The sequence below is a fragment of the Diceros bicornis genome, chromosome 10, assembly GCF_020826845.1.
Source record: "Diceros bicornis minor isolate mBicDic1 chromosome 10, mDicBic1.mat.cur, whole genome shotgun sequence".
Classification (NCBI taxonomy): domain Eukaryota; kingdom Metazoa; phylum Chordata; class Mammalia; order Perissodactyla; family Rhinocerotidae; genus Diceros; species Diceros bicornis.
Genome location: NC_080749.1, coordinates 12,631,266 through 12,643,307, shown reverse-complemented (window position 1 = coordinate 12,643,307; position 12,042 = coordinate 12,631,266). Strand labels below are relative to the sequence as shown.

The 12,042-nt window shown below is 35.5% G+C and overlaps 1 protein-coding gene across 6 annotated transcripts in view; it reads left to right on the top strand.

Annotated features, from left to right (window-relative positions):
- EPB41L5 (erythrocyte membrane protein band 4.1 like 5) overlaps positions 1 to 12,042 on the top strand; it is a 122,684-nt gene that overhangs the window by 28,577 nt on the left and 82,065 nt on the right. For all 6 annotated transcript variants that reach the window (XM_058548811.1, XM_058548812.1, XM_058548808.1 and 3 more), the window contains exons 4-7: positions 7,936 to 7,978; positions 8,959 to 9,037; positions 10,025 to 10,069; positions 10,251 to 10,303. In XM_058548811.1, the coding sequence (XP_058404794.1) occupies positions 7,936 to 7,978; positions 8,959 to 9,037; positions 10,025 to 10,069; positions 10,251 to 10,303 (220 nt within the window). The remainder of the gene's footprint in view (positions 1 to 7,935; positions 7,979 to 8,958; positions 9,038 to 10,024; positions 10,070 to 10,250; positions 10,304 to 12,042) is intronic.

Here is a 12,042-nt window from a genome sequence, read left to right as displayed (position 1 = left end):
TATGGAAAGGCAGAGGAACTGGAATAGCTGAAAATAATTTTGAAAAAAGAGAGTAAAGTGGGAGGAGTCACTTTACCCAGCTTCAAGATTTATTTTATAACTACTGTAATCAAGGCTATGTGGTATTGGCAATAGACACATAGATCAGTGGAGCAAGATAGGAACCTGGAAATAGCCCTACACAGGTATGGCCAAGTGATTTTTGACAGAGATGCCAAGGTAATTCAGTGGAAGAAGAGTAGTCTCAATAATGGTGCCGGAGCAGTTGGATATCAGGTAAAATAATGAACCTTGACCTAAACCTTATACCTGTACAGAAATAGATAATGAACATGAATGTAAAATGTGAGACTAATAAACTTAGAGAAAAATACACAGGAGAAAATCTTTGCAACCTAGGGCGTGGAGAAGAGTGACTACACATGACACCAAAAACATGATCCATTTTTTAAAAATCAATAAAATAGACTTTGTCAGAATTAAAACCTTTTGCTCTGGGAAGGTCTCTGTTAAGAGGATAAAAAGCCAAGCTACATACTGGGAGAAAATATTTGCAAACCAAATATCTGACAAGGAGTTTATACCTAGCATATGTAAAGAACTCCTGACTTCAACAGTTAGAAAACAAGCAGTCCAGTTAGAAAATGGGTAAAAGACATGAAGAGACCTTTCACCAAAGAGGATCTACAGATGGGAAATAAATTCCTGAAAAGATGTTAAACATCACTAGACATCAGGTAGATGCAAATTAAGACCTTGATGAGACATCATTACATCTATTAGACATCTCTTAGAACAGCTAAAATAAAAAATAGTGACAACTCCTGGGCCAGCCCCGGTAGCCTAGTAGTTAAGTTTGGCGTACTCCGCTTCGGCGGCCCGGCTTTGGTTTCCGGGCGTGGACTTAGACTACTCTTCAGTGATCATGCTGTTACAGCGGCTTACATACAAAATAGAGGAAGATTGGCCACAGATGTTAGCTCAGGGCGACTCTTGCTCAGCAAAAAAAACCCAAAAAACAAAAAAAACTGGTGACAACTCCAAATGCTGGTGAGGATGTGGAAAAACTGGATCTCTCATACATTAGTATTGGGAATGTAAAAATGGTACAACCACTTTGGAAAATAGTCTGTCAGTTTCTTAAAAAACTAAATGTATACTTACCACGTAACTCAGCAGTTGAATGCATGGCCATTTATCTGAGAGAAGTGAAGACTTCTTTCCTCACAAAAACCTGTGCATGATTGTTCATAGCAACTTTATTTGTAATAGCAAAAGACTTGAGCAATCCAAAATATCCTACAGTAGGTTAATGATTAAACAAACTGTCATACATTCATACTGTGGAATACTATTTGGCAATAGAAAGGAAAAATCTGTTGATACATACAACTTGGATGGATTTCAAGGGCATTGTGCTGAGTGAAAAAAACCAATCTCAAAAGGTCACATGCTGTATGGTTCCATTTATGTAACATTCTTGAAAAGAAAAAACTATAGAGATAGAGATCAAATTGATGGTTGCCATGGTTTAAGGATATTGGAGATAGAGGGTGGGTGTGACTATAAAGGAGTAATGTAATAGAACTCTTTGTGATAATGGAATATTTCTTTATCTTGATTGTGGTGTTAGTTATTGGAATCTAAACGTGTGATAAAATGACATGGAATTATATATGCACATTGTACCATTGTCAGTTTCCTGATTTTAGTGCTGTGTACTATTGTTATGTAAGATGTAAGCACTGGGGAAAGGTGGGGAAGAGTACACGGGACCTCTCACTGTTATCATTGCAACTTCTGTGAATATTTCATAATAAAAATTTTTTAAAGAATAAGGAAAATATAATATGGGCCAAACAAAATATGTCTCAGGGCCAAGATTTAATCCTCTGACGTATATGTTTGTGACGTTGGCTTGGTGAAGTTTTTCAAACTTAATATTTAGAGCTTAGAATTGTAAGTGGTCCAATCAAGCTTTTAAAGAATGAGTTACGTAGATTGTAGACAGGTCAAGTTTCAGGGAAGAGAAACTTAGGTAGCATTTCTCCTAATACTTGGAAAAGAAAGAAAACTCGTTAACACGTCAGTGGTAATTACTTTTTGCCTTTTTCTTAAATTGATTTGATAGCTTATGTTGGTTTGTTCTTTCTATTTTTTAAACTTCCCTTGTTCTCGGTGTAAAAATCCTAAGTAAAGTATCAGCACACTATATTCAGCAGCCTATTAAAAGTATATCAATATATTATGATCAGGTGGAGTTTATTCTCAGAAATGCAAGGGTGATTCAATATTAGTTGATATAATTCATCACATGTGGTATATCATGGGATTGTTTCCTGCCTTTGCTGTAAGAGAACTATACCTTGTTGCTTGGTTGACCCCATGCTTGGCCGTGTGACTTGCTTTTGGCAATGGAATGTGAGCTGATGGGATGTGTGCCAATTCTGAACAGGTTAACTACCCCTTCACGCTGTTATTGCTTTATCCTATACGTAAGTGAAACTACATTCAAAGAAGATTGAAACTGAAATCTTTACCACAAAAGAAAATAAGTTGAATAACTTGATTAGTTGAAGTTTATGGCGTTTAGTTTAAAGACAACACTCAATGGAAATGGAAATGGAGATGTTAGATCTAAAGCTGAGGGCTAGAAAACACTTCATTATTTAGTGGACCATAGGGTAAATGTTTTACAAGTTCACACCTGGAGGCTGCAACGGTGGATCCCCTGGATAGCACATCCAAGATCATTGAGCCAAGAGAGGAGGCAATTCTTGTTCCAGTTTTAGAATTCAGCTATTTCAGGTACTGTAGGCATAATGTGGTGAGGTGTCAGTTTGGCTTGCTGACCCTCACTCCTCTGAGGTTGTGCATATAATACTCTAGTTTCTTATCCTGTGGTTTTTGGGGACCTGTTAAGCCCCTTCTTCCTAGCCCCAGAACACCTCGAATAAACCTAACAGGCTTTGGCCTATATGGAATTAACCTTCTTTCTGTGTGTGTAGGTCTAGCCAAGCTGTGGAAGGCGTGCCCATCTCCAAAGGTGGTAGTGGGTGCTGAGCAGACAAGTGGCTCAACAGACGGCACCTGTGAAGAACAGACGTGGTGGTTGCTTGGTGGCTTTGCTCTCTTTCTGTGTCGATTTTTGATTATTAAAAACAAAAACCCAAACCCTAGATTAATAGAGAAACAATAGAAGGTTTCTACTAAAGATAGGAGGGTGACAAATGGACATCATTATTACCACTGCTATTTAGTTTCATAATAGAAGTACCAGCAAATGCAATTATAAAGTTATGAATGTTGGAAAGGAGGAGGTAGAACTGACGCTGTTGGCAAATGATTGGATTGTGCACTGGATTCAACTGAGAACTTAAGACAAACAATAGGATTCAATAAAGTAGTGGGGAGTGAAAAATATATAGAAATAAATAATGTATATATAAAATATATGTATATATTGTAACACATATTTGCTAAATAAGGAGGACCTGTAAAAAAGTGTATTTTCAAAGTAGATTATGTGCTCTCTTTCTGGAGAGTGAATATATAACACACCGAACTCAGCTACATTTGCATTATGAGTTTGACTTTTCAGAATCCTAAGAGAGCATACTAATAATACACAGAAAGGCACAGTGCAAAGTATATTTTAATGGTTCACCTAAGTCTTCACTTGAAATGTCTTATAACACAGACTGTTAATGCCAAAAAAGTAATCACCCAGGAAGAATTTATAATGAAATATAGACTAAATTGAAGTGTTTTCAGTTAGATACAGCAATGCAATGTATTGATTCTTTGTTTTCATAGCCTAGATTTTTTTTAACGTTTTGTCAATTGTTTAAAATATTAAAATTTGCTTTAAAACAACCCTTTAATTTGGAGCAATAAGCCTCTACTCCTCACAGGAGAAATATTTTTTGCAGAGGCAGTTGTTTTGAAAGATAATTAACATTTCTCTGCTTTAAGCTCTTTGCTCTTTGAGCAAAAGTTGTGGTGCATTTCTTTAGTAGAGCTGTGTAGGCAGTTAAAAGTCAGGACTCATTCATTTGAAGAGCTGTTTACAGACCATTTGGCTATAAGGCCTGGGATGAGGGTGTGTATATTTAGTATTTTGGAAAATCCCAGGGTGATTGATTGGTTTAGTTATGTCTGTTGTGTATGTGATTATATATTATTTATATTTTAAGACACAAGTAAATAATTGTTCTTTCATTCCTAGCTCAATAGGATAGAAAGAAATGTGGCTTTCCACATCCTTTGACATCTAAGTTTATCAACCAAACTTAAAAGTAGGAAATTAGAAGGGAATTTGTTTCCTTTTTAAGATACGAATGGGAAAAGAGAACTATATTAGTTTCATGCTAAGCATCCAAGACTCTGTATCTGCTGCATCTCACCTTTATCTTCTAATGTAATTTAAACTCAACTCCTAAGACCCTGATTCAAGGAAAATACTGTCAGTGTCTGTCTCGGAGCTCTGAATTTTCCAGTCCCTGGGCTTGGAATGTGGAGGAGATGAAAGAAAACAGACTTGAGAATATGCAAACATGAACTCTTCCCCAGAAGAACATCACCCAGAACTCCCCCAGCTCCTAAATTTCACTTTAAAACTTGCTTGATGCTTTGTCTGAGTTTTGGCTCATCTTAAGGGAGCTTAGATGTTAGTAGCTATTACTACATGCAGGTAGAAAAGAGACTAAAATGCCTACTTGAAAGAAAACTCTGGTCTTTTATCTCACTGGGATGATTTTATGTTTAATGTGCTTCTTAGAATAGTAGGGTACAAATTAGAGATTAAAGGTATGTATATGAGACTAGCCCTAGATGTTCTTAAACAGGAAGGAATTTAAGTTACAACTGTCTCAGAAAGACTGTAGATGGTTCTTGAAATAGTTGTGTTCTATCTTATATTAATGTTTCCTTCTTTATATTCCTCAAAGTTTATTGTGTCGTAATTTATATTTAGCCTGTTGATTTTCTGTCCATTGTTAATTTCTTTACTCTTTACCATCACACACACAGACACACACACACACACACAGTTTTTTTTCCTTCTCTGTTTGAAGAAACTTTGGAAGGAATGAGAAACCAATACATCTTGGGGGGGTAGAGGTTGCTTGAGGTGATGGAAATTGGGTATATGGGGGGTAGCCTATTGCAGGGCTTGGAGAGACTGTTGACCATAATCTTTTCATATTACCAAAAAGTTAAACCATATGAATATATTACTAATATAAAATATTAAAATAAGGCGGTCCATGATTATTGTTTTAAGTAATATGTGCTCATTGTAGAGCAAGTTGAAAATATAGGAAAGCACAAAGAAGAAAAATTATCACCAGCAATCTCAACTACCTAGAGATAACATCTCTGTTATGTTTTGTTATAGATTGTCTCAGCCCAAAAGAAAATGTGTTTATATATTCAAATTTATACATTTTGACAAAACAATTTATGATATTTTGTAACCTGCCTTTTAAACTTTAACAATATATTGTAAATAATCTTGCAGATCCTTAAGTATTTGCTTCCCTTTTTTTTTTTTTTTATATATTTTTTGTGAGGAAGATCGGCCCTGAGCTAACATCTGCCAATTCCTCTTTTTTGCTGAGGAAGACTGGCCCTGGGCTAACATCTGTGCCCATCTTCCTCCACTTTATGTGGGACACCGCCACAGCATGGCTTGACAAACAGTGCGTCGATGTGCGCCTGGGATCCAAACCGGCGAACTCTGGGCCGCCACAGCGGAGCACACGCACCCAACCGCCTGCGCCACTGGGCCAACCCCTGCTTCCGTTTTTTAAAAATTGCTGCGTAGTGTTCTATCGTATTGAAATACTTTATTTAACTAGTTCACTATTGTTGGGTATATAGATTGTCTTACTTTTCTTTGATATAATTCCTTGTAAGTAAATCTGCAACACATCCATAATAATTTCTAGTCGTAGAATTGCTGAGTCAAAGACACAGAGTTATTTTTAAGGCACACTCCGATTGCCTCCTGGAACAATTGTACTCATTTACACTCATTGTGGTGTATGAGAGTTTCCTTAACCATGGCTACATGAGACTGTCTAGGTGACCAGCCATATACTTGTTAATTTATTACAGTATAATAGATAAAACCTGAAGGTGGGGCAACTCCCAGATCCATGGTTGTGGGAAGAAAACAATTTGGGGCATGAAAACTAATTTTTATCTTATGCCCAGTATATGATTGGCATCAGGCTGTGGTAGGTATTTAGCACAATGAAGTTTGGGATTTTTGGATATCAGGTTGCTGGGCTTGGCCATGATGAATGGACTTTTTGCTCTCTACGTTGAAATCTTTTCTGCTGATAGATTCAATTGTGTTCTGCCCACTGGCTGTCCTAGCATTCTGTTAATGGAGGGATGTGTAAAATGGAACAGTTGCTATGTTGAAATATGCTTAAAAGTTGATGTCCAGGGCCAGCCTGGTGGCGTAGTGGTTAAGTTCAGTGTGCTCTGCTTTGGCGGCCTGGGTTTGTGAGTTCACACCCCGGGCGTGGACCTCCATCGCTTGTCAAGGCATGCTGTGCAGGGACCCACATACAAGATAGAGGAAAGATTGGTACAGATGTTAGCTTAGGGCCAATCTTCCTCAAGCAAAAAGAGGAAGATTGACAACAGATGTTAGCTCAGGGCCAATCTCCCTTCCGCCTCCCCACACCGCTCCCCCCCCCAAAAAAAAGTGGATGTCCAACGGAATTTATTAAAAGCTGAGAGACAACTAAGTAGCCTACACACTTGGAACCCAGAGAAAATATTGCACAGTATTTAATTGCCTTTTGAAATGTTTACTGAGCATCTTATTTCAATGTGCAGAAGTACTGTGCTGGCATATCATACTGTGTTGGCACACTGGTAGTTCTGTGAATTTCTCTTTTGTATCTTGGGAGAGAATGGAGAGAAGAGGCTTGGCAAATAATTGGCAAGAAAAGCAAACAGTTACAAGTCTATTAACAATGCAGCTTTGTTTACTCTTTGCCTATCTGGATTTCTGAAACTGGATGCCTTAGCTCTGTTAACTAGTTAGCACAAGAGCACTCCTTTCGTTTAGGGTGCTTGGAATTGTAAGCATGCTGGAGAGAACATAATCATGTGTATTTTAGTTGGATGAGTGCATCTTGTCACTGTTAGGACTTGGTGGTGTAAAGGGATTAATAATGAGAAGTGAGCTGGGGATGGTTTATCAGTGGAAGCTCTGGAATTGGTGCTTAGGTCTGTTTGTGTTATGGGCATTTCAGAGTGGAGAAGTTACAAAAGAAAAGGCTGTTACTCTTGAAACCTGAAGTGTGCTAGTCACAGTTTTAACATTTTTTATTTGTAAAGCAAAGGAGCAAAGACTGCTTCATTTAATGGATAGGGCCTTGGTTACAAGCAAGATCTACTTTTATTGTGCAGGCTCTTTGAAAGAGTATTACTTCGGAGTGGTATCTATTTTGTAAAATTTAAGTGACGTTGTCATTTCACTTATTTTTTGGTTATGATCTGTTAATAAGTCTTACATTTTGATTACAAGAATGAACCAGGCCCTGGAATATGAGAATACTTTTCTTCTAATTTTAACAGTTTTGAAAGAGTCATTTTATTGGGAACAGTGAGGAGAACCAAGGGCAAAATTTAGTATATCATCCTTGTTACTGAGGGAACAGAGGAAATGTTTTAAGAAGTCATATATCTGGTTTTAGGTGTTTTTTTTTTTGCTCATAAACAAAGTGTTATAAGCTTGCTGTGGATGTTGGGCAGATAACCTCCCCCCTCTCATTTTGACTCTCACTTTTGTTTTTCTCTTGTGAAATATTTCCTTGTGGTTATCAACGAAAGCATGATGAAAATTAACTTTCAGTAATTAAAATGTTAAGTTCTGTCATCTGCTTAACATCTGAATTTTTTTGTTTTCAGCATTGGTTGGATGGTACAAAAAGCATCAAAAAGCAAGTAAAAAGTAAGTGGTGAGAATATTGTAAATTGAATTATTATGTGTAAATAGATAATTAGAAACTCTGGTTCTTAATAATAAGGACATAAGAAATCATGTTTCATGTGAATTTCTTAGCATCTCTGCTTTCTAAAAATAATTTGAGTCTGATATATATACCCCTCCCCTAAGGTGTATAGGATTAATGGAGATCTAGATTCAGGTGCCTTACAGTTTGTTTCCAGGAGAAAGGCTTGCAGCTTGCAAATGAGATTGAGTTCCCATGAGATGCTTAACTTTTATTTAGTAATTGCTTATGTTGGAATTTTCCTCTTAGGCATCTGCCCTACTTCAGAAAATATTTTGAGACTTTAAGGCTGTGATATTTTAAAATAAAGAATAATGAAATGAAGCAATTCACGTTAAATGTCAGTATTATTCCTAGCAGTAGTTGGGGGAAAATACCAATGTCCAATCCATAATCTAGTTTGTCCTCTGTAGTAACAGAGATTTCAGGGTACCTCAACTCTTGTCTTTTGTTACAAAGTAATGGGACCACTGATAGTATAGCGGTTAGTGAAGTAGGTGAGGTGATTTGGAAAGTGTGTGGCAGCATTTGCCATGAGCAGTTAACATAGGCATTCCTCCGTGCTTTCAAGAAATACAGCTTGACAGGTTTTTAGAGTTGTTAATTGCACAGTCAAGACTTTTATTTGATGCATTTGGCCCTGAACTATTAGAATTAATCTAGCGCTGTCTATTCTTGGGAGGACAGATGATTGTGATAGTACACTTATGTATGATGGTACGTTAACGTCCACTGATTGATTTTTTTGTGTTAGGTTTAATTAAGCCTACAAAGTAACCTGAAATATTGCCACAGTAACCTGTTATCTTCTGCTTCCACTTCAGTAGATTTTTAACAAATTTACTGGCTCAAAATTCTTACTATTTAAATAGTTATATAAAAAAATTAAAGTTTTGATTTTTTTTTTTTTAAATGGCAGTTGGGTCACCATATTGTCTGCATCTTCGAGTTAAATTTTATTCCTCAGAACCCAATAATCTTCGTGAAGAGCTAACCCGGTAAGACCACCATCTAGAGTTGTACAGGGGTAAAGTTTTGGTCAGGCTAGCTTAAGATGTTGGAAGATTGTCTTTTTAACTCTTTCCAGTTTATAGACAGCTAATGAAATGGATTCCTTTCCCCTGGTAACAACACCTTAGACAATAATTTCATTTTGGGGCAGAGTTTTTTATGTGTAGGATTCTTTTCCTTGTCGGTTTTCAAAATAGAGTTGATTCCCTAGCATCCACCAAAGGTAACTAGTGAGTTCTTTTTTTAAGGGTCATTCTTAACTCATAGATATTAAACAGGGCTGAAGTGTTTCAATACATTCCCATATTATGTTTATTGATGTTCAAAATGATCTATCTTTGGCCACTGGGAGTTTATTCAGATTGGCTCCTGACTTTCTTTACCTATTGAAGTGCCATTGATTAATGAAAAATGTTAGATCCTGATTTGGTCAATAGTTTTGAGTAAACTTAGGTAGGTCATACATACTTATTTTTATTTTGTCCTGCCTCCTTGATATTTATTCATTGACTATATTGTAAATCCATGACTCATGTACAAATACTATTTATTAAGTAAAAAACTGAGTTGCTAAGTCCCTTTAGAAGGGTTTTCTCTTGAACACTCTGCTAGTGAGATTATAGCTGTTATCCATCGTAATAAACGTGCCTGTATCCCTTCACATATGAGGTGGCTGTGTTGTCAGATTAAGTTAAATCAGATCACAGAGCTCATTCTCAATAATTTGCTTTAAACCTTTTCTCTTAAGGTGGCTATACTGTACTCTGTGGTCTGCTGTTCCTTGCTGTTATCTTGTGGGCATGCTACCATCCTTTTGATGCTTATTACTTCTTTTTCTGTATTCTTTTTTCTTTACAGACTCTATTGTGGGTAAAATTCTATAATTAAGAATGTTTCTTCTCTAATTAGAAGGGATTATTTTTCACAGTGGATTTGTTCTGTTCAGTTAAATTTGTGCCTTTTATTTTTCTTAGATATTTATTTGTTCTTCAGTTAAAACAAGACATTCTCAGTGGAAAGTAAGTATTAGTTATTGAAGGTAAACTGCATTTTCTTGAGTAGTTGAAAATGATTTTGAAAATAAGTTTATAGTTAATTATGTAAAAGAAATGGTCAACATAAAATATGTATTATTTCCATTTATCTTAAAATGAAGGTTGTGAAATTGACTTGTCTAACAAATTTGTATTTTGGTCTCAGATTAGAGTGTCCCTTTGATACAGCGGTTCAGTTGGCAGCTTATAATCTGCAAGGTAAGCAGTTCTTATGTTGACTATCAAGAGTAAAGCATAATTCTTTTTTGTGTGTTTTTAGTTAAGGAATTCCAAAAGTTTCAAAGTAATGTACAAGAAAAGAAACACTTGTTTTTGTGTAAATTTGTATCAATATCTAACTCTGACTTTTACTTTCACTTGTTTTAGAACATTGCCTGCTTTTTCTTTCCTTTCACTTTATTTGCCCCCTTTCCATCTCTAGTTTTGTTTGTTTTCCAACAAAAATTACAGTCTGCTTGATAATTCAATAAACGTTATAATTGGACCCTCAGCTAATTTTTTTTTCTTAAAAAGAATGCAGTAATGGATGAGTAAATTGTTGCAATATCCACATGGTTTGCTTTTGTTTGTTATTCTTAAAAATGAATCCATGAAAGAAATACTTAGAGTGTATTTAAAAGTTCCTGGTGGTTATGTTAAGAATAAAAAAAAAGTGTTTTCCAATAAATGAGATTAATGAAAAACTTACTCTTTTGTACCTTATTACACTGATCAAATACTGTTAAACTTAGGTATTTTATTCTGAAAAGTTGACATTTTAGGAAAACTGTAATTTCTTTCCTTGTTCACAAAATGGAAAGAAAGATTCTGTTGGAGTTTCTGTATATACTAGAATAAAAATAAAAATAATATTTAATGATATGAAGATATTAATTTATACTTTTTTTGGCAATTGCATATTTATCCCCAATCCCTTTAAGATCAGTAGTATTTATTTGCCATTGTCTAGATATTAATAAGACTAAATTTTTACATTTTATGGTAAACCTAATATTTTTGCTTCTTTTGTGCTTCTACTATTTAAGAAAGCATACTTTCCTGTTGATTAGAGGGATTGGTAACTGGAGGTAATTTCGGCACTCCAAAAATTTGCCTTTAGTGTAAATTATCTACCTGCTTCCATCTACTATTCTAGTCTGTCTACAAATTAAAACTTGTTTTCTGATCTGCAGATTGTCAAATAGATACTAGCTTGCAAATGCTGCGCATCTGGCATTGTAATGATCAGAAGTGTATAATTGCATGCATATTTTCTTGAAAGTAGACTTTTACATTTTATTCCTGTATGAGGTTGTTAATTCTAAAGCTGTCAGATATACTGAAAAGCTGTCATTTTCAATATCTGTCTTACATCATTTATTGCCTCATATATTCTGTCTGTGTCTCTTTGTGTAAGTTTCATGACAGCCAAAGTATATGCTGTGTGGTGTTTATTTAACAAAACACTATTCAAAGTAGTGGTCACTAAATAATTATTGGTCGGATTGAAAGCCGGCCAGTGGCTCTGTTCTGTTGTCTCTTAACCCTACGTATCATATTTTTTTCCTAAGTAAAAGCTCTTTACTATTTTCTCTTTCATCCATGGCACCATTAGGTTTATGATTCCTCCAATCTTCATGTTATGTCCTATGCATCTCTTTGTTCCATGTCTAATAGTTTACCAAATCCTACTAATTCTTGAGGTCCTTAAGAATAAATTTGCTGAAGTTTTACTCCCATCTTTATAAAATGAGCTCCTTGTTTCTCATTTATGATTTTATATTTTATCAGAATAATTTTTATCAACTTTTTCTCACACGTTCGAATTCAGTTTTTCTTTACCATTTTAGTATATATCCTGAACAAGATTATGTAGCGGATTTGGTGTGTTCCTTAAAGATAGTGTGGTCCAGACAAAAGAGTAATTTCTTCATCACTAAAGTGGGCATGATAATAAA